The following is a 27,099-nucleotide window of genomic DNA, read 5'->3' as shown; positions in this document are numbered from 1 at the left end:
ACATGGGAAGCAACGGGTGTGTAGAGATGGGAGGTGGTCCTCTCCCCCGACTAGGTTCTTGAAGATCAATACGGATGGGTCTTCTCGGGGGAATCTTGGGCATCTCGGTATTGGGGCTATTGGTAGAAGCAATGTTGGAGGTGCAATGTTTCTCCTCTCTATTTACAAGGGTATGCATTCTAATAACCTGATGGAGGCCCTAGCCATTAAGGTTGCTATTGAGCAAGGTTGCGCTTTAGGGTGGTGAAATTTCATATGTGAGTCTGACTCACAGATTGTTGTGGATATGTTGAATAACCAGATGTTGGATAATGTTAGTTGACAACTTGCTTCTTTAGCCAGACAAATTCTTTGTCTTTGTAGGTCGGTGGACTCTGTCTCCTTCCGTCATATTCCTTGTGAGTGGAACAGAGTGGTCGATTGTCTGGCTAAGTGGGCTTCAAAGAATGTGGGTGAGTGGAACATTAATGGTAGAGATGAGTTACCCGTTGAGTACTGTGAGATTATTGATTAGATGCTTCTGGAGGACAGGAGTTTGTAGTGTTCCGTTGGGCCTTTGCTTTGTTCTTGATCTTTTATTGGATAAATTTTTATCCTCTTTTTTCAAAAAAAAGGATTGGAAGCACATGGATCCATAAGAGGCTTTTCTATCTTAGCCATTTAGTTGACTTTTTCTATCTAACCACTCATTTTGTCATCTTGTCCTAACATTTGGAACATAATTCAACCTTGTCTCTAACCATGAGTTAACTCACATCAAACTCACCACCTACCAATTTTGAAATCCTATAAATAGGATACATTCTAAGAGAAAATCATCCATTATGATTGTCATTATTATTATAATATAGTTACATTGAGATTCATCATCATTTATATCCATATTATAGGCAAATTGTATCCATGTTTAAAATAATTTGATCACATTGTTCTAGCACAATTAGCTTCAATTCAATCACAATTCATCATATTTTTGTATAACCATACATAATTACACTATATAGATCATCATCATGAAAATAATCACAATCATCAAATGAAAGTGCATAATGTCTCAAACTAACCAATGACTCATGATATATAAATCAAGTCATAATATAATGTTACATTCACATCATTAAGTATCATTGAAATAACCAATACACATGAAAACAGACCTAAAAGAATTTGACAATACAAAATAAAGAATAAATTACAAGTCGACACTACTTAACAATATTAATATATTTTTGCTTTTTCTTTTGACACAGAAAGATGGACAAGTTGTTTTCTCCCTGAGTTTGTTTCGTCAATTTTATGGTGATGAAAGTGTTTCTCTTTCACTATAACACATAAAGATGGACAAGGTAATTGTTTCTCGAGTTTGTTTCTTCACTTTTATGGTGATGAAAGTGTCTCTCTTTCAACTTTTTTTTTTTTTGTAACTAGGCAATTGTTGGTAGTTTTAAAGGGCTCACTCTAGTCCCTTGCTTTTGTTTTTGGTTAAGGCTTGCAACTTTTGTGGGGGCCTGTCCCAAGATAATCCTTGACAATGTTGTCCATAGTTGGTGGCTTAGTCACTTCCATACCTTTGTTTTTGACAAAGGTAGATCTAGGTTGTTGTTTTATCTCATCTTTTGTCACTAGTTATTGTTAATGAATTATTAATGTGTTGTTAATGGTGTCTAGTGTTAGCCCTTTGTTCACTAATTGTTCCACTATTAATTTGTGTGGTGTATGTGCCCTCAACATCAAAATTGTGTGTGCTAATATGAATGTAATTTTTCTCAGGTTTTAAAATATAATAATGATAAAAAAAAAAAATAGTAATATTATTACTATGATAATAATGATAAAACTATATTTATATATTAATGAGCACACAATAGTGATATATAACAATTATAAGAACTATATTAGAATTATTATTAAAATTATAAATATGTAATAATATAATGAAAAATGAACTAATCATTAAAATAGTATAATATAATCCTAAGATTATAATAATATCATAGTATTAAGATAAATTATTCAATAATATATAAAAATACAATTAAAATTGTTAATATATTAAATTTTTAATATATTCTTATTGATATTTAATTTAGATTATAATAAATTTAAGTTTTGTATTTTATATTTAATAAAATAACTTTAATTTTATCTTTAAACTTAATAGCTTTTGTAATTGACAAGTTTAAATTTATATTTCATTTTTACAAATTAATTTCAATATTAATCTATAAATTTTAATTAAAATTCGTAATTAAAATGTAGCCCTAAATTACACAAATAAAAAATATAAATACTACTTAATAATTCAAAGTGTTACTATATATATATCACTTAATAATTTTTATTTATTTTATTTTACTTTAAAATTATTTTATTTTGTGTAATAAAAGTTATTTTGTTTCACTTATAAAACACTCAATTTCAAATGTGCAAGCTTGCGAGAGGTTATTGTACCTTAAATTCACTCCGTCGTACCTATAAATTGACAACAAATACTTTTGAATTGGGAAGCGTCTATTTTGATACAAACCTATTTAAGTAATAAAATTATTTTATTACTTTTTATTTATTTTATTTTACTTTAAAATTATTTTATTTTGTGTAATAAAAGTTATTTTGTTTCACTTATAAAACACTCAATTTCAAATGTGCAAGCTTGCGAGAGGTTATTGTACCTTAAATTCACTCCGTCGTACCTATAAATTGACAACAAATACTTTTGAATTGGGAAGCGTCTATTTTGATACAAACCTATTTAAGTAATCGAATCCACATGCTTTTTAGGTAACCCTCTTCCCATTTTTAGCAAAACCAGAGGCAATAATTGGAAATTGTTAGAACCCGGATTACATGCGCATACAATAATAGAGTCCCAAACAAACAAGCCGTTCAATCCAATCACAAAAAACTGCCCTAACTCTTCCTTAACTCCTCACTCCATACCACTATATATATAGAGATTCCCAGCTAATTTTACCAAACATAATTTTAACCCCACGGACAACAAAAATTATGGGCAGAGCCTTTGATTATGTAATTCTTGGTGGGGGTGTTTCAGCTGGCTATGCAGCTCTGGAGTTCGTCAAACAAGGGATTAACCATGGTGAACTCTGTATTATATCGCAAGAATCTGTAAGTTCTCTTGTCAAAATCTTCTGTTGTTCATTTATACCAAGGTATTGGTATTTGTTGTTATTTTAGTGTAGATGTATATGTGTGTATCTGGGTGTCTTGTAATTCAATTGTATATTTTGTTATGAATACAATGCGAGTTTTAGCTAGAAATTGTGTAAATGTGTGTCTTGATGTGTATGCGTATGTGAGTATTTTGAAATGTCAATTGCAAATTTTATTATGGACGCCAACGAGATGTCCGGGTGAAATCTCTGTAAATATTTCTGTGTGTATATGGGTGTTTTGTAAGTCTAATTGTATAATGTATTATGAATGGCAATTGGATTTCTGGAAAAAAGGTTAAAATAAAAAACGTGCAGAGAAGAGTGAGACCAAACTTTCCAAGATTATAATGTTTTAGATCATTGTGTAGTATGAAATTGGAGATTTTTAGCACTGGCGTTTCATGATTCAGATCCCTTTTCAAATTTTTAGTTCAGGAAAATAACTATCAGAGAATTTCATGACAGGAAAAAAAATTTGTGTGGTGAGAACTGCAACAATTAATTGCTAGATTAACCAAGAATTGATTAGTCACTGGAATAATATGACTTTGTGCTTTTATTGAATTGCAATTATGTATGGTAAAGCTTTGGATTTTAACCTTTTTACTGATGATGGCGAAATTCAAAGAATTGGAAATTAAACACTACATATGCATGTATGCCAAAAAATCTATTTGCAATGCAATTTACTGTGAACAAACAAACTTCAAAGTATAATTGATAGTTTTTCACAGAAGGCCGATGTTTCCAATCCCCTCCCTTGTTTGAGATCTAAAAGAAAAACTTTATGAGAGAACTATTAGCTTTGAATTCTGAAACAGATAGTGATTTAAATATTTGAAGGAGATGTGCAGATTTTTGAATTGCAATTATGTATCATAGTAGGAAGTTATAGAATCTTATCATGTAATGCTTAATTTTTTCCCTGAATTTGTGTTGTTTAAATCCTGCACCTGCTCTGAGATTGAAATTATAGAGGACTGAAAGAGTCAAAATTTTTTAAATTCTTACTCTTGATCACAGAAGGCCATCTCAAGAGAAATGTCCAATTAGGCATTGGAGCATTCTGCTGGAATTGTCCCATTTTGGATGTGCACGGTCTAGACAATTTCGGATCAATTTTTTGTTTTAGATTATTTTTTGAGTGTTGGTAATGGGTCTCCACCCCTTACAACTTGTGGAGATATTTCTCAAATAGTGATCTCCCAGTGTGGATATTGCTGGACTTACAACTTAATTTGTGGGGATACTAAATTTCTCAGTTCACCTTGGCTCTAGCTCCTCCAGCTTATCCTGCAATACTACTACTTATTTGCTCCACTTGCTCCTCCTCCGAGACTAACACTCTACTCCCCTAATTCCCCCTTCCGTACTTATGCTCCTCCATCTTCTACTTTGCTTGCTTTGCATATGCTTCTTCATTTCCTGCAGGTTACCACTACTCCTTATACTCTTCCGTACCTTCTCCTTCTTGGCTCTACTCCTTTGCTCCACCCTGTTCTTCCTTGCTTCTCTTCTCCATCCTAGCTTTCGTCTGCATCAACTGCAAGCCTCCTGCTTGCTTTCAATTGTTGTGGGCACACTGATCCAACAAGCCCACCGGCACTAAAATTTCACTTGGGGAGATTTGAACCCTAGTCTCCAAAACAAGCACCAAGTGGCCCTATTGCTTGATCACAATCCCTTGGATTTATTCAGATCAAACTCATGCTATATTTATAACAAAATTGTATTTACATGATATGACTTTTCCCTTTTGATGCAAAATGCCAAACTAAATATTATGCTCACACTTTCACGGCAGGGGCAGATTGGCTGCTGTAACTCATTGGCCACATGATTTACATCTTAGGGCAGTGCTCTAAGAGTCATTTGATATATTTTGCTTTTCAACTAGAACAGACTTATTTTCAATTCTGTGTTTTGTTTAGGTTTCACATTGCGATACTAAATTATATATATTTGATCTAGGTATCAAGCTATACTTATCAATGATTATCAAATTTCTTGATCCTAACTGTAATCAAATATCTTAGAATAGTTGTTTGTTATGTATGGACATTGTGGTCGTGATTGGAACAGTTGGGGAAGTTTGGGAAAAAATGCTGTATCTGAAAGTGGATGAATATTTTTCTGATATGCCATTGGAGATCTTTGTCTTTATCCTTTTGTTTGTCTCCTCTCATTTGTTTAATGCTTTCTATGGGATAAGGATCTTTTTTCTTGCTTAACAAACCAATTGGAAAATGGTTTGGTAGCTTTTGTTTAACATATTAATTTCTGTCAGCTTTGTATTTATGCATTCCTATCCAAGGTGTTTGTGCCTTCTTGATGTTTGAATTCTCTCTTTATCATCTGTGGGTTTAAATTTTAGAACTATTATATGTTTAGATGCAATGAAACATGCTTAATGTGAATTTGCAATTTTGATTCTATATCTTCCGTTGATTGCCCTCTTTAATATCTGAATATTTTATAGTTGTTAATATCTTATGTAATTGCATGTATAATATAGGTTGCACCCTATGAACGTCCAGCTTTAAGCAAAGGTTTTTTGTTACCTGAAGGTATAAAATTTTATCTTCACTTTTGGTTTACTCAATAATTTAAGATACTAAGGGAAGAAAAGACATGAAAGCGTGGTATGATGATCTGGAAAGTTCACTTAGAATGATCTGTTTGGCTATTCCTGGTAATGGTTTTTCCTATAGATTTTTCTGTGCAGTATGATTTATATCACATAAGTTAAAAATATGCACTGTGCTTATATATTAATGTTTCTTTATAATATAGATCAATTTAATAAAAAGATATAATGTGCCCTATCCAATAGAAAGAGGCCTAAAGTAAAATCCTTTCAACTATAGGATTGGGTATGTTTATGAGTTTAGTAACAAGATGCATTGTGCCCTATCCAACATAAAGAGACCTAAAGTAAAATTCTTTCAATTATAAGAGATAGGGTTTGTTCGGCAGGGAAACCACCCAATAACCACTGTCAACCCAGTCCACCCTCCAATTTCTTAACATTTAAATGACAAGGAACAACTCTTGAACACCATTATATGAATAAGGGCAATAAATGTTATCACATGCCATGTCCTGTCATGGTATCTTTATGGGTTTTTCGAAACAAGTTTATTTTTACTGTAATGACTAGGACCATAGAGGCAATTATTGTTCTTGGGAATTTCTTGGCATCCCAAAAGATACAATATTTCTAAATTCTCGGGGGATGTTATTGGGAAAAAAACTGGAAAAATATTGGGAACCCAAAAAATGCAGTAATTTTTTTGCATTAGGTAAACTTTTATTTAGGATCTCTAGAATACAAACAGAAGACCATCAGATGGCCATTGCCACAATAACATATAACATAATTCAAATCCACTAAGGGATTCTACATAAGTTCTAAATGGCACAGATGGAAAAACCAGAACTCGTCTTGCCTTGTAGATGGATCCATGCGTACTCCCTAAGCACTGATAATGTGACCCAAATATAATAACTCTAATAATCCCAAATCACATTTGGACTCCTTTGCATAGAAGGACTCTTTGCTCAGAATGCTCAACACAGTGTCTAAGTGCCACACATGTTCATCCCATGTCCTACTATACACTAGGATGTCATCAAAGAAGACTAACACATTTTCTCAATTGGTGCTGAAAAACCCTGTTCATGATGGACTGAAAAGTAGCTAGAGCATTAGTTAGCCCAAATGCCATAACTACAAACTCAAAATGGCCACAATGACACCTAAATGCCATCTTCTCTATATCTTGCTCTCTAACTTGGATTTGATGATAGCCTGATCTCAAATCAATTTTGGAAAAGAAACATGCTCCATGTAGCTCATCTAATAATTCATCAGTTCGTGGGATGGGTGGTGCAGGGCACCTAAGGCTCTTAGGCATGAATTCAAGGTGTTTAGTATGTTAGAGTTGTTAGGAATGAAGTTGGTCCTTATTTGTAATGAAGACTCAATTGTAAGGTACAATGACACATTGGTGTGGTTATAAGCCAAGTGACCATTTGTAACCAAGGAGTCATTATTTATGCATTCTTGAGTATTTTACTATTTTTAGGATGTTTTAGGTGGATTTGAGTCATTAGGACACATTTGAATTGAAGGTGTGTAAAAAAAAGTGCAAAGGTGCAAGAAAGTTGCAAAATGCAAAAAGTTGCTAAAGAGCATTTTTTGCAAATTTGTTGTCAAACTTAAAAAAAGGAAGTTGTATGGTCTTCCAACCATCCAAATGGAAGTTATAACTGTTGGAAGACACTTATTTAAGGTCTCCACATGTGGGGAAGGCCATGGTACGGACAGGTGGACAGCATTTAGTGAATAAAACTCAGAAATTCTGCAATTTTCTCTTTTTTTCAATTCTGTACGGCCTGTACAGACTTTTAGTGGTACAAATCTTATATTTTTGGAAAGAGGATTGAGTCAGCATTCTAATGCAATTGGTTTGAAGTTTTTATCTATTCTGTGTTAAAAGTTATATCTGTTTTAGCAGAGGTAGGTCTGAAATTGCTGTACATTGAGGGTTTCAACAAGATGGCTCCTAACTTGCAAATCCACCGTGGGATTTCAATGCCGCTTTGTGGAATGCAAGTTAGGAGAGGTGACTTGAAGATGGCAGAGTTTCAGGGCTGTAGGAGTTGGGTACCTATTTTTACCAGCAAGCCCTAGGCTGAACATAGTCTTATGTCTAGTCTAGCTTTGAAGAAAAACGAAGGATCATGCTCCCAAGTTGATTGATTTGACCCAAGTAAAGGGTGTAGAAGGACAAATAAAAGGTGTAGAAGAGATCCAAGGGGTTGAACCAAGTCTTTGAACCCATTTATTTATGCTTTTCTTGTAACCCAGCCTAAACTGGCCATTTAGGACTGTGACACAAAGCGGGTATAACTTGATGCTGGAGTAGAGTTGGTAATTGATCTTTTGAAATCTCATAGGAGTAGTTGAAGGGTGTTTGGTGATGTGAAAATATTGGATGGTTCTTTGTATTGTTTGGGAGTTTGACCATTGAAATTAGGAATTGTCCTAATAAAAGTGATGGTAACAATTTGTAATTTTCAGTGTTGGGTGTTGAGAAACTTCAAAGTGGGGGTTTTCTTATTGTTTTGAGTCAGTAAGAACCATTTCTATCATGGGTATGGAGTTCTAACCCAATTTAAGAAGTATTTGCCATTTTAGGCCTATTTGGTGTTAGGGAGTCCCTAATAGGTGTGATTGTCCCAAGTTGTTTGTGAACCCTAGGTTTGAGGGTTGGGCTTGTGAAGTGGAATCCGCTTTGAGGTAGAGTCTACCTTTGTTAGAAGCCCATTGGGTCAGTCATTAACCTTGGAAGAAACCTAGTTGCTGTTTGGAGGTTGGAAGCAAGTTAAAGTGCTGATTGGAGTTGGAAGGGTAGTTGGTGCTTTTGCTGCATACTTTGCATCAGAGTGGTATCAGAGCCACTAAGAGCCTAATTGGAGAGGAAAGATGTCAGATAATGAGGAAGGAGAGAGGGAGATACCTCTTAGGATTACAAATGTGGACTTGGCCAAGTTGGTCAAAGAACAAATGGCAGAAAGTAGAGCAGTAAGGGAAGAAAATAGAAGCATGAAAAGAGAATTGGAAAAATTGAAGGGCAAGATGGCTAGAGGAGTCATGGAAGACTTTGAAGGAGAAGAAGAAAGGATTGAAGTTAGAGAGCCTAGGCAGGTTAGAGATGAAATGCTTGCGGATCAAAGAGCCATGTTGGAGGCCCTAGAAAGGGTAGGAAGAAAGGATCAAAGATCAGACTTACCTATGTTCAGTGGTAAGTTGAATCCAGAAGAATGCATGGAGTGGATTGAAGCACTTGACAATCACTTTGAATGTGATAATGTGCCGGAAAACCAAAAGATAAAGGTGGCTAAGTCTAAGATGAAAGGATCTGCCCTTGGTGGAATTTTCTTCAAAATGAGAGAATAGAGGAAGAGAAGGCACCCATAGCCACGTGGAAGAGAATGAAATTAGAGATCAAGAAACAATTTGTACCAGAGGACTATGAGGTCCTAATGCATCAAAAGTTGCAAAGTCTCAGGCAAAAGGACTTGGATGTAGGAGCATATACAGAGGAGTTTCATAAACTCACTCTAAGGGCTCAAGTTCCTGAAAGTGAAAAGCAAAAGTTGGCAAGATACTTGAATGGACTCAAGTACTCCATCAAGGATGAACTAGTTTTGTTCAATCCTAAGACCGTCCACCAATGTTATCAAATGGCCCTCAAGATTGAGGAGAAACTCAAGAGGAGAAGTGATTCCCATGGAAGAGGGAGAGGAGTAAGTAATAGAGGTGGAGGAAGATTTGGGGGCAGAGGTTCATCTAATAGGTCTCAAGGTGAACCTAGTAGCAGTCAAGAAAAATCAGATGGAGAATCCAATCCTCGAGGAGGATTTAGAGTTAGGAGACCTAATGGGAGAGGAAGATTTGGAGGAAGGACTCCAGGGGTATTCACTGGAAGGTGTTTTACCTGCAATCAAACAGGGCATAGATCCTCTAGGTGTCCAGAGAAAGGGGGCAGCAGTAGTCAAGAAGGAGATAGAAGAATCCACTTGGCTCAAGAAGAGGATGCACAAAGTGACCAAGGAGCAAGAGGGAATGCTGATCCAGAGCTAGGGGAATCTTTAATGTTCAATAGAACCCTGCTGAAGACAGTTGCAGAACAAGAACCTCCCCAAAGGAAGACCTTATTCAAGACCTTGTGCAAGGTAAAAGGTAAAGTGTGTAAGGTAATTGTTGATTCCGGTTCAATTGATAATATTGCATCAATAGAGGTGGTAAATAAGCTTGGATTGAGGAGGTCACCTCATCCCAACCCTTACAAAGTTTCGTGGTTAAGTAAGGAGCAGCAAGTTGTGGTTAATGAACAAGTTAATGTTGAATTTCAAATTGGGGAGTACAAGGACCAAATTGTTTGTGATGTTGCAGATATGGATGCTTGTCATTTGTTGTTAGGCAGGCCATGGTAGTATGATGTCAATTCCAAGCATGATGGGAGGAATAATGTCTACATCATCACTAAAAATGGGAAGAAGTACACTATGCCACCGTTGCTAGAAGATGGAAAGGAGACTCAACATGCATCTAGTGTGATGATGGTTGGGGAGAAGAAGTTTTTGAAGACTCTCAAGGTGAAGAACACACCATGCTTTGCCATTGTAGTAAAGCCAAGACAAGAAGATAAGAAGGAGGAAGGCAGATTAGGAATAAGGTATGTGGAACCCAAGGAAGTGAGGCAACTTTTGGATAGATACAAGGAAGTTATTTCAGACCCTGCTACTAATACCTTGCCACCATTTAGAGAGGTTAGTCATTGTATTGACTTTATTCCAGGTTCTACATTGCCTAATAAGCCTGCCTATAGGTTGACACCAGAACAAAACAAGGAATTAGCAAGACAAGTTGAGGAGTTGCTTGCAAAAGGGTTCATAAGAAAGAGCATCAGCTCTTGTGCAGTCCCTGCTTTGTGGGCACCTAAAAAGGAGGGTACATGGAGGTTGTGTACGGACTCAAGAGCCATAAACAAGATAACCATCAGATATAGGTTCCCAATGCCTAGGATGGAGGATTTGATGGATCACCTAGGAGGGGCAAGGTACTATTCCAAGATTGATTTGAAAAGCGGTTACCACCAAATCAAAATAAGGGAAGGAGATGAATGGAAAACTGCCTTCAAAACTAATGAGGGACTTTATGAATGGATTGTGATGCCCTTTGGCCTTTCTAATGCCCCTAGTACATTCATGAGACTCATGAATGAAGTTTTGGAACCTTTCATCAATCATTTTGTTGTTGTTTATCTTGATGATATATTGATTTTTAGCAAATCTAAAGAGGAACATCTAACACACTTGGAATTGGTTTTGAAGAAACTCAAGGAGAAGGAATTGAAGATAAATTTGAATAAATGTGTCTTCATGAAAGAAGAGTTGGTGTTCCTAGGTTTTGTCATCTCCAAGGGCAACCTCAAGATGGATCCAGAAAAGGTGGAAGCAATCCTCAACTGGCCTACACCAAGGAATGCAAGTGAGGTAAAGAGCTTTCATGGTTTGGCAAGCTTTTATAGAAAGTTCATTAGAGGTTTCAGTAATGTGTGTGCCCCTATGATTGATACAATCAAGGGTGGAAGAAAATGTAAATTTGCATGGACAGGAGACGCTGATCAGTCCTTTGAGTACTTGAAGAAAAGGGTTGCAGAGGCACCCATCCTTGCTCTACCTGATTTCAAGAAGGTATTTACTATTGAATGTGATGCAAGTAATAGGGCCATAGGAGGAGTCCTAAGTCAAGAAGGTAAACCAATAGCCTTCTTTAGTGAAAAGTTAAATAAAGCAAAACAAAGATATTCTACATATGATTTAGAATTGTATGCTATGGTTCAGTCTCTAAGAAAATGGAGACATTATTTATTGCCCAAGGAGTTTATTGTCTATACAGATAACCATGCATTGAGTTTCTTGAATAGACAGGAAAACTTGAACCATAGGCATGTGAAATGGATGGAGTACCTTCAATCATATATCTTCACTATTAAGCATAAAAAAGGGGAGGCAAATAAGGTTGCTGATGCCCTTAGTAGAAGAAATTTGACCATTCAAGAAATGAGGTTGGAGAATGTGGGATTCCACTCCATAAAAGACATGTATGAAAGTGATGAAGACTTCAAAGAAGCTTATCAAGTTTGCAGCGATATGACAGGGCAGTACCACAACATTTCTGCAGATTTCATGCTGCAAGAAGGATTGCTCTTCAAAGGGAGTCAGCTATGCAACCCTAGAGGATCCTTGAGGGAGAACATTATAAAGGAGAAGCACTGTGGGGGTCTAGCTGGTCATTTTGGATTGGACAAGACCCTTGAACTAGTAAGAAGATTTTATTACTGGCCTAGGATGCCTACTGATGTAAGGAAGTTTGTAGAGACTTGTGTGATTTGTCAAAAGGCAAAGGGGAAGACTTCTAATGCAGGACTATACACGCCATTACCTATACCAAATAGGCCTTGGGATGCTGTAAGTTTAGACTTTGTACTTGGATTGCCAAGGACCAAGCAGGGCTATGATAGTATTTGTGTTGTAGTAGACCGGTTTTCCAAGATGGCACACTTTTTGCCATGTAAAACCAGTCATGATGCCTCTTATATTGCAGGTATCTTTTTCAAGGAAGTAGTAAGACTACATGGATTACCATTATCCATAGTCTCTGATAGAGATTCTAAGTTTCTTGGGCACTTTTGGAGGACTTTGTGGAGAAAACTTGGTACAGACCTCTCATTTTCATCAACATACCATCTACAATCAGATAGCCAAACGGAGGTGGTTAATAGATCATTGGGCAACCTATTAAGATGCCTTACGAAGGAACATGGATCATCTTGGGACTCAGTCATAGCACAAGCAGAGTTTGCTTATAATGATTCAGTGAATAGGACAACCGGATTGAGCCCTTTTCAAATTGTTTATGGCACTCATGCTAGAGGGATAATGGAGGTCAGAGATGTGAGGGGTAATGGAGGTCAGAGATGTCAAATCTATGGAAAGAACCAGTGCTCAAGCATGTGATTTTGCTGAGGTGATGAAGGAAATTCATCAAGAGGTCAAAGATAGGCTAGGAAAAGTGACAATGAAGTATAAGGAAGCAGCAGACACTAAGAGGAGAGATCTTCAATTTGAAATAGGAGATCTGGTTATGGTGAACCTTAAAAAGGAGAGGCTTCCTAAAGTAAGTTTACTAAGTTGACGATGAGGAAAATAGGTCCTTTTAGGATCTTGCAAAAATATGGACACAACGCCTATAAGGTGGAGTTGCCACCAGACATTGGGCTCTCCAATACATTTAATGTCTCTGATTTATATCCTTACAGAGGTTCTTAGACTGAAAACAGTGGCATTGAATCAACCATAGTAGATAAAGAGATCATGGACTCTCTTCCCAAGGCAGGTGTAGTCACTATAGAAAGTATTTTGGATAAAAGAGAAGGAAAAAGGACTAGGAGGAAGGTGTACATGGACTACCTCATCAAATGGACAGGTAGACCAGTTGAAGATGCAAGTTGGCTACCTGAATCAGCTATAAAGAAGATGGGATACAATGTTTCCACATTACCAACTCAAGAGACTTGAGTTTTTTCAGCATGAGGAGTATGGTGCAGGGCACCTAAGGGTCTTAGGCATGAATTCAAGGTGTTTAGTATGTTAGAGTTGTTAGGAATGAAGTTGGTCCTTATTTGTAATGAAGACTCAATTGTAAGGTACAATGGCACATTGGTGTGGTTATAAGCCAAGTGACCATTTGTAACCAAGGAGTCATTATTTATGCATTCTTGAGTATTTTACTATTTTTAGGATGTTTTAGGTGGATTTGAGTCATTAGGACACGTTTGAATTGAAGGTGTGTAAAAAAAAGTGCAAAGGTGCAAGAAAGTTGCTAAAGAGCAATTTTTGCAAATTTGTTGTCAAACTTAAAAAAAGGAAGTTGTATGGTCTTCCAACCATCCAAATGGAAGTTATAATTGTTGGAAGACACTTATTTAAGGTCTCCACACGTGGGGAAGGCCATGGTATGGATGGGTGGACAGCATTTAGTGAATAAAACTCAGAAATTCTGCAATTTTCTCTGTTTTTTCAATTCCGTACGGCCTGTAAGGACTTTTAGTGGTACAAATCTTATATTTTTGAAAAGAGGATTGAGTCAGCATTCTAATGCAATTGGTTTGAAGTTTTTATCTATTCTGTGTTAAAAGTTATACCTGTTTTAGCAGAGGTAGGTCTGAAATTGCTGCACATTGAGGGTTTCAACAAGATGGCCTCCTAACTTGCAAATCCACCGTGGGATTTCAATGCCGCTTTGTGGAATGCAAGTTAGGAGAGGTGACTTGAAGATGGCAGAGTTTCAGGGCTGTAGGAGTTGGGTACCTATTTTTACCAGCAAGCCCTAGGCTGAACATAGTCTTATGTCTAGTCTAGCTTTGAAGAAAAACGAAGGATCATGCTCTTAAGTTGATTGATTTGACCCAAGTGAAGGGCGTAGAAGGACAAATAAAAGGTGTAGAAGAGATCCAAGGGGTTGAACCAGGTCTTTGAACCCATTTATTTATGCTTTTCTTGTAACCCAGCCTAAACTGGCCATTTAGGACTGTGACACAAAGCGGGTATAACTTGATGCTGGAGTAGAGTTGGTAATTGATCTTTTGAAATCTCGTAGGAGTAGTTGAAGGGTGTTTGGTGATGTGAAAATATTGGATGGTTCTTTGTATTGTTTGGGAGTTTGACCATTGAAACTAGGAATTGTCCTAATAAAAGTGCTGGTAACAATTTGTAATTTTCAGTGTTGGGCGTTGAGAAACTTCAAAGTGGGGGTTTTCTTATTGTTTTGAGTCACTAAGAATCATTTCTATCATGTGTATGGAGTTCTAACCCAATTTAAGAAGTATTTGCCATTTTAGGCCTATTTGGTGTTAGGGAGTCCCTAATAGGTGTGATTGTCCCAAGTTGTTTGTGAACCCTAGGTTTGAGGGTTGGGCTTGTGAAGTGGAATCCGCTTTGAGGTAGAGTCTACCTTTGTTAGAAGCCCATTGGGTTAGTCATTAACCTTGGAAGAAACCTAGTCGTTGTTTGGAGGTTGGAAGCAAGTTAAAGTGCTGATTGGAGTTGGAAGGGTAGTTGGTGCTTTTGCTGCATACTTTGCATCAATGGGATACCTTTTTTTGATAGTCTTCTTGTTCAAGGCCCTGTAATCAATGTACATCCTAAGAGTACCATCCTTCTTCTTCACCAAAACTACAGAAGAAGCAAAAGGAGACTTGGTCTAATGTGCCCCATAGCAAGTAGTTCCTTGATGGTTTTCTCAATCTCATCCTTCAATCTCTTTGGATGCCTATAGGGTGTGATCATGATGGGTTTAGCACCCTTCTCTAACTCAATAATATGCTCAATACCCCTGTTTGGTGGTCTACTCGGTGGAATGTCACTGAACACCTTAGAGTGTTTGACTATAAGCTCTTGAATATCAGGAGGATATTTAGTCTTCGATTGTCCCTCCTGTGATGGCATCAATATGCACTCTACTGCCCACTCTACCTGATAATGTCGAATCAATCTAGCCATCCTCCGGAAAGAGACCATTCTGAGATCACTGTCCCTGATTGCCTTAAGAATACGTGTCTTCCCATTCACTTTAAACCTCATCTCCATCTCCTTGAGGTTAAGAGTGAATTCACCAATATCGTGCAACTGACTCATCCCAAGGACTATATCTGTATCTCCCATAGGCACAACATAGAAATCTTCCTTAAAGTCATAATTATTAACTTTCAATGGGAATCCAGTGATCTTACGATCACATTTGAGGACATAACCACCAGCTACTCTCACTCTAATTCTCCCAAACTCCTCTGTTTGTATGCCATGCTTCTCCACCATCCTAGCATCAATGAAATTATGAGTGGCACCTGTATCAACCAAAGTTATAACTCGCTGTCCAGCAAGTACTCTCATCCGGAATGACCCTTCCTGCTTAATACTAGTGAGACGAGCTTCACTGAGTTGCCCATACCCTTCCCCATCCTGGGACTCCATTTTAGACAAGTTTTCAGCCTCGTCTTCCTCTCTTTCACCAGCTATTTCCTCTATATCAGACTGCTGATTTGAATTATCGGATTCTGATTCCTCAAAGTATGCCCACATAACTCTGTTAGCTTTGGCCTTTTGCTTTAAAGGATAGTCATGGTTCATGTTATAAGGTCCTTTACAATAGAAGCAAAGTTTTTTCTTCCTTAAATCATTCAATGTCTCTCTATCCAAAGGAGCAAATGATTTATCTTTATTTTCAGCCTTTGTTTCATTCCTCTCAGGTTTCTTGAAGAGTGGTTTGTCTTTGCTAGATGATGCACCCTTTGAGTGAAATTTATTTATTGGGGTTGCTTGTTCCATACTTCTAGCCTTCTTAATCGCTTCTTGCAAATTGAATGGATCAAAGGCTTTCACCCAACCCTTCAATGGTTTGGATAATCCCTCCGTGAACAAAACAACCAATCTCCTATCTGATATATCTGGCACCATAACAGATAGCCTTTGAAAGTCACTAATGAAATACTCCAATCTGCCTATCTGTTTCAACTGTGCCAACTCCTTGAAGTAGACTTCTGGATCCTTCCTATCAAACCTCTCTACCAACCTATCCACGAAGTCCTGATATGAAGTCACTTGGTTGTGCTGAAGGCTAACCATCCCATGGTACCACCAATCATGTGCTACTCCCTCCAAATGCAAAGTGGCGTATTTGATAGCTTCAATCTCTGTCATTGGCCTCAATGCCAAGAATGTGTCAAGCTAATGAATCCAAGCTTGAGCTGTCATCTTACCACTTTCAGCAAATGTAGGTATGGTAAGCTTGCCTTTAGCCCTCTTCAGCTCACTATTTTGACCCCTAGGCCTCCTATCTTGTCGAAGTGACCTGTAATGTTCTCTCCTCTAATTTACAAAGCGTTCAAAGGTCATTCTCTCCCGAACTTGAGGAACTAATAATTCCCATTCATCATTTGCAGCCATAAGGATATCTGCAAATGTCTCATCCTCAACTTTCTCCATTGGTTCCTGTACTGGTTCCTCTCTAACAAAGGTAGGACGTGTGGGCTTGTCTGCTGTTCTTGAAAGAGTTCTATAAACTCTAGATGATCCCACTGCACTCCTATTATCTCCTTGCTCCTGATTCCGTCTGTCCTGTGGGTTCATGCGCTCAACCATGGTGGTGAGTGCCTACAAAGCCTGAGCCATCCGCTCTTGTCCTGTAATCATTGCTCTGAAAAATTCCATTGTTTCCTAATCCTCATTCCTATTGTCTCTCAGTGGGCTATGCTCTTACCAGTCACCCATGGTGTCTAGCTGCTTGTCAAAAACTTGTTCCCTATCAAACAAAGTTTGCCTGCAAATGTAAAATTTGTGAGAGCCAACCCCAGGTGGCTGCATGTGATTGCGAAACCCTCAGGATGGTAGGATTTAGCTTTGATACCAATGTAAAGAGCCTAGCCTGAGCTGACTCAAAAACTCCTCTTTGTTCCCTTGAAATTTTGTCAAACAAATTGAATGCAACTTCCCAACTTGCTGGTCTGAGTTATCAGTATGGTATAAATACTTGAAGATGATATCAAAGTACTCTAAACGATTTAAATTCAATACTACAATGCATAAACTCACACCCAAAGTCATGAATGAATTCTCTTAATCATCTACAATGCATATCAATGACTTCTAAGTAAAAGAACTTGCACCTACAGCCAATTGGTATTTTATCAAACAGTTGTCATGCATCCTCGTAAAAAGATCAAACTAATACAATGATTTAGAACAACTACTTATTCCTCCTTCATTGCAAATGCCCTTCCAATACAATGCTGATTTCAATTAGCCAAGACTCTTGACAAATTACAATGACATATAAATATGATATTTGCTGAGATGAATGCAACCTACAGCTGAAAATTTATAACTCCTATAATGCCAAATTTTGATCTGCAATAAACACCTACAGCTGATTACAAATTATTATCTTATGCAATGCTATCAAGTCCAAAAGACAAAAGAACCTGATTGGAATGATGACGCCCTGGTTGATAGGTTTCTAGATGATTGTTATTTCCTGGTAAAATTTATATCAGACCTGCAATCTGCCCTCCAAATGATCTGATAACATGAAGCAATTGCTGTCAATGAATGATATAATAATCCTAAATGCAAAGCACCTCTAACTCCAAAAACATGCACACTAATTTTTCCAAATGAATGCTCCAAATCCGCACTAATGAATTCCCAACATTGTAGCGCAACACTGTTCACGAGTTACTGTAGTGCGGGTACTGTAGTGTCTACTGTAGCGTGGGTACTGTAGCATCTATTGTAGCACGGTTACTGTAGCAGCAAATGTCTCGTGAAATGATTGCTTTAGTTCTGATTTTTAATGGCTGCCAAATGAAACTGTAGGTCTGCAAATTGATATATCTTCGAAAATCTTCAAACCCTAGATGTCTTTCCTTCTCTTTAAAGCCCAAATAGAACTCCCAAATGAAGCCCTCTTGTTGCCACAATTCGGTAGATATTTCACTACCTCAAAGCAGCTCCCAATGAAGTGTTTGCTTTCTTCAATGGCTAACTGAAATCAGAAACCCTTGGCTCCACAAGCTATCCCGAAGAGTAGATGGCAACATATTCGATGCTCAACAATGAGGCTGCCCTCCCTATTTATTCTTTTCCTCCAATAGATATCTCCTTCTAGAAGAAATAAAATAATATTTAATTCCTCCTTCTAGAAGATTCTTTTAATTTATTTAATTACTTTAGTTACTTTTAATTAAATTAATTAAATATAAAGTCATCTTTTAATTTTAATTTATTTAATGACTTTATAAGAAATTAATTTAATCAATTTCTCCTTATTTCTCCACTTAGCCTTCGGAGAATGTAAAGGCTAAGAACTCCACTAAAAGGCTAAAAAGATGGGGACATTACAGTTGTGAATTTTTAAGAAGGGGCTGAACTTGGTTTGTTGTGACGACCCTCTGGCAAAATCAAGAACTGCCAAAAATTAAATTTGGCCAAAAAGAAAAATTTTATTTGAAGATTTGGGCCTTTTGAATGTGGTGGCAGCATCTATTTGGGCTAAAAGGTGCTTCAATAAAAAAATGCTCACCAGATGTGAGCTTCAAAGCCGAGTTTTATAGTGGCCAAAATGAGTGAAACAAAAGCTAGATCTAATTTTTTTGGACAATCAACTCAATTGTGAGGTCAGATTGAAATGATAATGAATAAAACAAAGGAGAGGAATACTCCTGAACTAAGCAATCACAAGATCTTTCTGTAAGGGGAAACAATTGGGAACTAAAGATAGAAAATTACTAAACTAACTAAACAACTGAAAAAACAAAATGTTACTTAAAACTAATTGACTGGCTTAAAGAAAGTTATATGACCATTATACTAAATCTTACAATATTACTTTAATTTCCTCCCTTAATGGTCATTCTACTAACTATCCTCTAGAGGACTTGACATAATCTGTATAGAAGGCTGACTTGTAATGAACCCAACTGGCTCACAATGCTGAAAGTATGCTTGTTCACAAATTCCTAACAAGATACTGAAATATGCAAATAATCTTTCCACAACTAGCTAAGTCAATCATCAGATTTCAGATTAATCGGACAATTAGAATCTTGCAAATTAACTCCTCATCAATCCTTTCCCCTAGTGTTTGACCTATTTTATACAAATATAATGACCAATAATTATTATCAACTATTGCTCGTTCACAATTAACAGTTGCAGACCCAGTTCAGTGAATTTCAACAATAACAATAAATCTGGAACTAGAACAAGTGCCCTACACTAAAGATAACAATCAACTTTACTATCAAAGTAAGGACTGCAATTATATTGCACTACAATTAAATGTGGAACCTTGTGTCAATGAAGAGTCCCAGTATAGCAGCAAGAGATTTAGTGCCAACAATGAATTTAAGAAAGCCAAGATATTTGCCCAAACCTGGCGTTCACAGTCTGCCCCCTTTAGGCCCTGTTTAGTTGCAGGAATTGGGCAGGAATAGGAAAATCTAAATGCCTGCATTCATCAATTTGATGTTTGTTTACAAAATACAAAATTGGAATAAGAATTCACCTATCCCAATTTGACCCCAAAATGAGCATAGTCGAATTCCTAAAAAAAGATGGAATAAGAATAGCTTATTCTTATTCTAATTTTTAAAAAACTCAATTTGTCGGGTCCGTGACTTTGCCATTTGATTGTATTTTGTCACTCAAATGCATTTTTGGACTATTTTCTCCGTTTATCATAAGATGTAAACTAGGTCAACATTATTTAATGTTTAATATGTGTTTTTTTTATGACAAAAAAGACATCAGATTTGATATATTTTCTAAACTTTCATAAAATTATCTTTAAAAATAAATGGTGCGTTCAGTTTTATAATTAAAACTATGTTGAAAGATCATTTAAATATCATATTAATAATCTCAACTTATTTGTATTTTTTATTTTCTTTAATATATGTAAAAATAAAATGATTTTAGTTTTGATCTTATACCCGTTAAAATAATTTGGTTTAATTCAGAATTAAATTTATAATATACAATACATTGTCCTTTGAATTTTGATGAATTTCAAGATTGTGGTATATTTTTCACTTATAAAGTCAATTTAAAAAATAAAATAAAGGCTAATTAAAATAATTTGGTTTTTTATAAAATTAATAAAAAATCTTGTTTATTTAAAATATTACCAAACTAAAAAAAATAAAAATTAAATATTAAAATTTTAAAACAAAACTTCTTCCAATTCTTATTTCAATTGTTGCAACCAAACATAGAATATGCATATTTCGACTCCTCTTCTAGGTCAACCAAACAGGTCCAAATGATATTTTAGAACTTATATGGCTACAAGAATTGCCAATTTGCAATTCTTGTAGCCAAACATGCTCTTAAGTTACAAATGCTGCCCAAGAACTGATATAGGAATCATGCCAATGATCAGATTTTGTGGTGTTTGCAGACTGATATCAGAAACACTCAAATTAAATATGCAGCAGCAACTGTATATGCACATCTAACTGCCCAGATATGTAGAAAGTTGGCATCCAACTGCAGGTAAATTAGATGCCCATGCAACAGTGATTACAAATACCTAGAATGCAAGAGAAATAACGACCAATCAGTGGGGAATATGGCACTGTATGTTCAATATCAAGGATGCCAAATGCAAGAATGAATCCACGCCAAATACATGAACCCTTGGTATTCAAGCTGTAAATCCAACACTCTAATTCTGATGCAAATCGAACAAACTGAAATATTTGTAGACTAAACCCCCACCCAACAATAGAGATAATTGAAAATAAATTGAAACTGAATTCTTCAGCAAACCACCCACTTCTCAGCCACAAAAGAAACAATATGAGAAGTCTCTTCAATTCAGATTGAAAATTAAATCAATACCTCTTTACCTCAGTAGTGGATTGATGCATAGACTTAGTCTGAAACCCTTATACTTCAGCAAGGGCATAGAAAATCACAACTCAGAAAAGCTACAAAGGCAACAAAAGCAAATAACATTCAATTGGATGCCTTTCCCATCAATTGGCCTCCTATTTATAATCTCCAAATGGCACAAGTTTACCAAATGAACTTCACTTAAGAAGCTTCCTCCACACAACATAAAAATATAACAAAGTGCCATTATAATATAATTTATATATTGCTTTTGGCTCCAAAAATGACCTTTTGCACCAAAACATAATATCCTGATACACAAGGCCATTGTTTTTTGTGCCCACGATATAAAACCTTTCATCCCGGTTCAACTAGCTATGATAATGAGGTGACCAACATACAACACCAACAAAAATAACAAACTCAACATATTTAGATGAATAATAATAATAATTCACACGTCTTGCAAAAACAATTGAAGAAGCATTAGAGTTAAAATCTGACAACACTAGAGTGATCTAAATGAAAAAGACAATGCATGAACCTGATGGGGCGACTTACCATAAATAGACATTCCCTCCAAGATTCTTGGAGCTCAAACTAGAAGTCCGAAATAAAAATTGAGAGCATCACTCAACTCCTCTAACTCAATTGAGCTTATCGAAACCAATAGTTTGACTTTTTATAAATAGGAAGTCCCTCAAACAGAGCCAAAACACACTACAGGCTGCTGGAAAGCCTATAACCCCACAACTGAGACCCTCAAATCCCACTATTATCTCATTAGGGTCGTGATGGGGAACTGACCAAGCTAACTGTAGGAACCTGCTAAAAATGGGGACATTATAGTCCTCCCTCCCTAAAGATTGCTTGTCCCCAAGCAATCCTAGAGCAAAATGAACATCACAGTCCATTTGGATCCCACGGGTAGAACTGCGTAATATCCCTATTGTATACGAGCAATTGTTGTAGCACTAGTACCAAATAATAGACATCAACATCAGAATCATCTAAAAATAAACTCTAGGCGCTAATGAAGGCAACAACATATCGAAACTCAACTCAACTGAAATACCAACTATGTTCAAACTGACACACACCCAATTGCACCATGGAGATGGTAACAACCATAGATACCTAAAACACTACCATCAACTCCAACCTCTGCCAAGCTGTCCTGGGTGTGTAGATACTGCATGTGGTCTAACTTGCAGCTGTCAATCCCATTACAAAAGATGTTGCCAACCCATCCCATAATGGATGGTTTAAAACTGGAGCTAACCCACATCGACCTGAAACTAAATCCTATACTTGTGGGTCAAAAGAGAAGTGATGAACACTCCTCACAGTATAATGCCGATAAAAGCTCTCAATCTCTCTCAAGGGCTCATCAATATCAAATTGGGAATCAGGAGACGATTCCAATCTTTGACTCCAAACTACTAGTCAGGCATGATCCTAGTCAATCCTCTTAGCAAACCTAACCACAAAATTCCTATTGGGAAGTATGGTAGAGTCTCTACAATCTTTCCCACTAACCTCCGAATAGCATGAGAGCCTTGGATGAGAGTACCCTTAGACACTCCATGAATCCTCCCACACATCCGAACTCTCCAAAAGATACTGCATGAAAGACTCTGTGTATTAGAAATTATATGTGGAAGCATCAACTTGCTCTCCCATTGTCCACAACTGATCCCTTTGAAAATGTAGCACAATAGGAATCACATTGCAGTCGTGAACTGATGCTCTCATCTCTTCCATACCTACTGCACCCATATCCCGGGTGGATGTGACTGCCACATCATCATGCCCCTCATCCCTAACCATGGAAGCAAACTCACCACCAACCACAATATGTAACTTAATAGGGTCTGGGTTTGGTGTCCACTTTACCCTCACTAACTCCGCAGTAACCTCACCCTATTGTGATCGTGACTCCTGAAGAGCCAACTAAGTACACTGAAGAGAGTCCACAATCACCTCAAGCTCCTGGGTGAGCTTAGCTACCACCTCCTCTTTCCCTAACAACATCTCATAATAGGTGCTGCCCCACTCTAGAAGGTAATCCCTGTCAGCAACTAATTGAGAGTAACTATGCTTCAAGATCTTGACAGCCTCTTGAAGCGCATGAACCTTTGCTAGGGGAAGACTAGTATCCCCGTGCTCATCTGACATAAGAGCACCCCAACCAAATGTAGCTAGCATCTGACGGACAGCATCATAATGCTCAAGAGCTAAAGAAATGTCATTTTCTCTCACCTTTAACTGACTAGTCACATGATGCCTTTGTAACCCCTGCCTCTTATCAAATCTATCTCACTAACTGCACTATGATAGGAAACCGAATCAGAATTGCCCATAACAAGATTGCTCATTGCATGTGTGCTACCGACCTCGCACACATCTGCAATCGAGGTACAACTACTCGATACCTCAACCAACACCTACTCTGGTGAAGTGAAAGACCTCGCTATATCAAACTCTTCGCATGACTTTGCTTCCCCTTTAACAAAAAGTCCTTGTAAATCCTGATCTTGGGATCCATCCAAAACCTCCTCAGAGTTATCACTCAATAACTAGCAAGGGGTATCATACCCAGTGCAACTCATAGCATCACCAAATGGATCATCATATGTGTCCATACTATATGCATCTACATCTCCTAATAGAGCCTCAATTGCCGACACCTGACTCTGCACACATTCACATTGTGAATCAATAATGCTAGATCATGAACCCACATTTGCTGACTTAGTTGTAACACCCAAATCATGAACATCACAACTGGGTGACTCCATACATGCATTGGTTCCAACTGAGGAAGCAATTGCTCCTTGTACTAGAGCAACACAAGTACAACTCACCTACAAATCCCCAATAATATTCCCTTCCTCGAGAGAGCCTGGAGTATCAATGGTAACATTTGCATCAACTGTCTCTGCACTAATTGTAGCAAGAACTCTGAGAGCCTCAACTTGCTGAAGCTCAGTGGCATTATCCTCCATTGCCACTGATACAACCACATGTCCCTGTGAAATAAGTCCATCATCAACACTGTCGATAAGACTAGTAGGTGCCGTACTAAATATAGGTATATTTGCATCATGGACTCTTGTCGGGGAAAACACAAGATTCCTTCCCGCCGACCTTTGAAAGGCAGAAACCATATACCTCGTTGCCTTGTCAACTATCTCAGGATCTGATAGTCTCTCCACCAACCTTTGTTGATGAAGACTAAGTCTTTCTATACTCGCTCTCAAGGCACTTATTTTCCTACTATCTTCCTCACTACTCTGCAAGCTCCCTAAACTACTAGGCCTCCTGTATCTGTGCATAGCTGGAAAAGCTAGAGTGTTGGCCACTCCCAAAATAACAATAGATCTGAAATATTAATTTTTTTTTCCTACCCCATAGGATGGCAGGTTTCACTGTAATAAACCTAACTGGCTCACAATGTTGAAAGTATTTTTGTTCACAAATTTCTAACAAGATATTGAAATATGCAAGTAATTTTCCCACAACTAGCTAAGTTAATCATCATATTTTAGAATAATCAGAAAATTAGAATCTTGCAAACTAATTCCTCATCAATCCTTTCCCCTAGTGTTTGACCTTAACAACTCACTAAATGTTATACAAATATAATGACCAATAATTATTATCAACTATTGGTCGTGCACAATTAGCAGTTGTAGGCCCAGATCAATTTTTCAACAATAACAATAAACCTAGAACTAGAACAAGTGCCCGACTCTGAAGATAACAATCAACTTTACTATCAAAGTAAGGACTGCAATTATACTGCACTACAATTAAATGTGGAACCTGATATCAATGAACAGTCCCAGTATAGCAGCAAGTAATTCAGTGCCAACAATGAATTTAAGAAAGCCAAGATATTTGCCCAAACTTGGCATTCACAATCTGCCCTCTTTAAATTACAAATGCTGCCCAAGAACTGATATAGAAATCACACCAATGATCAGATTTTGTGGTGCTTTTAGACTGAAATCAGGAAACACTCAAATCAAATATGCAACAACAACTGTATATGCACATCTAACTGCCCAGATATGCAGAAAGTTGGCGTCCGACTGCAAGTAAATTAGATGCACAGACAACAGTGATTACAGATGCCTAGAATGCAAGAGAATAACTCCCAATCAGCAGGGAATATGGCATTGTACGTTGAATATCGACACCAAAATGCAAGAATGCATCACGCCAAATACATGAACCCTTGGCATTCAAGCTGTAAATCCAACAGTCTAATTCTGATGCAAATCGAACAAGCTGGAATATCTAGAATTACCACATTCATTAGCACCAATTCCAATCTGTAGACTAAACCCCCACCCAACAATAGAGAATTGAAAATAAATTGAAACTGAACTCTTCAGCAAACCAACCACTTCTCAGCCACGATAGAAATTGTTGTCTTCCATTTTGTCACCACAAAATGTTAGTAACAACACGAAACTTTTTCAAGCTAGTTTCGCGTTTCTCTAAGCTTGAATTTGATATTCAATTGCTTAATGTTGATCGATCGATCCATTTCAATTCGTATATCAAATCTTTTTATTGAAGGCCTTTGTTAAGTCTTTTTTGTTTTGCTTTCTGTCGAGCCTTTACTTGATTTTTGAAGCCTTCATCATCCGTTCTTTGCTTTTGAATTTGCGTTTGTTGGTTTTTAGTCTTTTGGTTTTGCTCATGTCATGCCTTTCACTTTTTCCTTCGATTCGGTCTAACTTAGAGCTCAATCGAAGTTGTTAGTCAAGAGATATGACCATTTTAGTGCCCAAAAAGTGGACCTTTTTGATGCAATAACACAAATTAAAAATATCATGTTATATTTCTAATTTGACATTTACATTTTGAAAAATATAATTTAAATTCACTTTGTGTTATGTTTCTAAGTTACTTAATCTTTTAAATTTTCACTTAAAGTAACTATAGTGCACTTTATGTTATATTTTTAAGTTGAGTTACTTTTTTATTTTTCACTAAGTGACTATATTAACTATATAGTTTAATTTAATTTTTAGCATTTAAATCGAATGCTCTAGTAAATATTACTTTTTAAATTATATATATATATATATATATATATAGTGGATCGGTAAATGGTCGAAACCTAGACTAATTATTGTTATTTGTTGTAATAATTATTTTTATGTGCTAAGTGATATCGAACCCAAGACCTCCCACATGAGAGGCTCACAAGTTACTGTTGTGTTGTAAGCTCTTATCTAATATTTACATGTTATATTGTTAATAGGATATGTAAATATAATTTATGTCCCACTTAAGTAGTATTATAATGAATTTAAATTGACATGTGCTTATTAAATCTCTTAAAGTCATCAAAAGTGGACATTTTATATGTCATTACATGTAAAATCCATCAAAAGTGGATTTTTTACATGCCATTGCATATAATTTTCAACTTAGAAGTATTAATCCATTAAAAGTGGACCTTTTCCATGTCTTTGCATATTTAGGTCATCAAAAGTGGACATTTTATATGCAGTTACATGTAAAATCCATTAAAAGTGGACATTTTACATGTCATTGCATATAAAGTTCAACTTGGTGGACCTTTTTGATGTCATTACATCAAAAGGTTATCAAAAGTGGACTTTTTTGATGTCACTGCATGAAAAGTTAAGTTTTTATGTCTCTGCATCCAAAATGTGAGATGTAACTTAAAATGTGTAATTGCATTTAAAAGGTCCAATTTTGCATCCTTGCACATTTTAAAATATGCTATTGACCCAAAAAGGTCTGATTTGCCTTGTTTGCACATTTTAAAACATGCTATTGCATCTAAAAGGTACAATTTTAAACTAAAGCATGTTTTAATATGTGTATTGGCCTCCAAAAAGTCCGT

General features: G+C 36.6%; 1 protein-coding gene across 1 annotated transcript in view; it reads left to right on the top strand.

Annotated features, from left to right (window-relative positions):
* The first annotated feature begins 2,631 nt into the window (after nt 1-2,631).
* The window catches only part of MDAR4 (monodehydroascorbate reductase 4), a 107,135-nt gene continuing 82,667 nt past the window's right edge, over nt 2,632-27,099 (top strand). Inside the window, exons 1-2 of the mRNA XM_089809670.1 lie at nt 2,632-3,129; nt 5,692-5,743. Coding sequence (XP_089665796.1) covers nt 3,010-3,129; nt 5,692-5,743 — 172 coding nt within the window. The 5' untranslated portion in view covers nt 2,632-3,009. The remainder of the gene's footprint in view (nt 3,130-5,691; nt 5,744-27,099) is intronic.

Source organism: Cupressus sempervirens, chromosome 11, assembly GCF_028749045.1.
Source record: "Cupressus sempervirens isolate cs-2001-9-10 chromosome 11, ASM2874904v1, whole genome shotgun sequence".
In the NCBI taxonomy this organism is placed as follows: domain Eukaryota; kingdom Viridiplantae; phylum Streptophyta; class Pinopsida; order Cupressales; family Cupressaceae; genus Cupressus; species Cupressus sempervirens.
This window is presented reverse-complemented; position numbering and strand designations above follow the sequence as displayed.